General features: G+C 38.3%; 1 protein-coding gene across 1 annotated transcript; it reads left to right on the top strand.

Moving 5' to 3' along the window:
• Nucleotides 1-879: 879 nt before the first annotated feature.
• LOC127047275 (claudin-22-like) lies at nt 880-1,548 on the top strand. Its single transcript, XM_050945413.1, has one exon. The coding sequence runs from the start codon at nt 880-882 to the stop codon at nt 1,546-1,548; it is 669 nt and encodes a 222-aa protein (XP_050801370.1).

Here is a 1,548-nt window from a genome sequence, read left to right as displayed (position 1 = left end):
AGTATGCATTAGGGAACAGTTTTGGAGAATTCCTGAATGACTTTGATCAGTCCAGATAGTAAGAAAGAAACTTGATAATATCCAAGGTGTGAAGTTTAGCTCCTCCAAAGTGGAGTGAGGCTTGGGGAAACATACAGCTAAATGGATAATCTGATTAGGATAACAATGGATTGCTGTCTTTATGGTATTTTGATTATTTACTCACTTCACCTTTGCCCCTTAAATGAGTCAGTCCTTAAAAAAAAGCACATTTTAGGACAAACAAACATAGAAAAAATGAAACATAAAAAGATCTTTTACAGAGAGTCTTCTAGAGCTTGTGACATAGAACAGGAGAGCGGAGGGTAAGCCATTGTGTATGTTGAGGAAGTCTAAGAATAAAGATTATAGGAAAACAGTCCTACCTTTCTTTACAAGGCCTTGATTTACATCCCTGAAATCTCAAATTTTGCTATTACAATGAAGTCCTGTTGCAGACAGAGCTGGCTTTTTATCACCACTTAAAATCTAATTAATCCGTATTGAAGCACAAAGATTTCTGTTGTTATTTTAGGGTGAGGGGTCATAGAGCCTTCTTTGTTCATCCTCAGACTTGTAATCATCAGGCATTGGGATATAATTTTACCAAGCAAATTGGAAGGTAACAGATCAAATCTTTATCAGAAAGCCTAACTCATGGTTTAGCAGAGTCCTTCATCCTTTACATGAAACATTATATTCATGAAGAACAAAAAAGTGCTTCAGAGTTTTCAAAGGGTTAATATCTAAGCTTATATTCAGGGCACAAAGAACTAAGATCATCATAGCTCCAACCACCAGAAAAGATATCAGCTCTTATAGAGACATTCCTCCTAAAGCTTTTTGGACTGTGCTCTTCTAATGGCTTTAGTCTACAGAACTGTGATGCAATTAAGTGGCATTTTATTCTCTCTGTTGGGATGGTTTCTATCCTGTCTCACTACCTATTTACCTCAGTGGAAAAATCTCAATTTAGAATTAAATGAATTGGAGATCTGGACCATGGGACTCTGGCAAGCTTGTGTTGTCCAAGAGGAAGGGGGAATGCAATGCAAGGATTTTGATTCTTTCTTGGCTTTGCCTCCAGAGCTTAGGATTTCTAGGATTTTGATGTTTATTTCAAATGGATTAGGTCTTTTGGGCCTCGTGCTTTCAGGTTTTGGGTTGGACTGTTTAAAGATCGGTGAAAGACAACAGGAACTAAAGAAACGGCTATTACTGCTTGGAGGAACACTCTTCTGGATATCAGGAATTACAGCCATAGTCCCAGTTTCTTGGGTTGCTCACACTACAGTCCAGGAATTTTGGGATGAGAATATCCCAGATATTGTTCCCAGGTGGGATTTTGGGGAAGCACTATTTGTTGGCTGGTTTGCTGGATTTTGTCTTATACTAGGAGGGTCACTACTTAATTGCACTATCTGTTCAACTGAAGTCCATCCATCCTCAGCCCATTACACAGTAGCAGAAATGCAAGATCACTGTCAACACTTGGAAACTGAAAATAGTCCTGAAAATCTAGGAGTTTAA

Source organism: Gopherus flavomarginatus, chromosome 3 (assembly GCF_025201925.1).
Source record: "Gopherus flavomarginatus isolate rGopFla2 chromosome 3, rGopFla2.mat.asm, whole genome shotgun sequence".
Classification (NCBI taxonomy): domain Eukaryota; kingdom Metazoa; phylum Chordata; order Testudines; family Testudinidae; genus Gopherus; species Gopherus flavomarginatus.
Note: the sequence above shows the minus strand (reverse complement) of the source record. Positions and strands in the feature narration are given on the sequence as shown.

Coding starts and splice junctions, on each gene's coding strand:
- LOC127047275 (XM_050945413.1), top strand. CDS start 880: ATGGCTTTAGTCTACAGAACTGTGATGCAATTAAGTGGCATTTTATTC.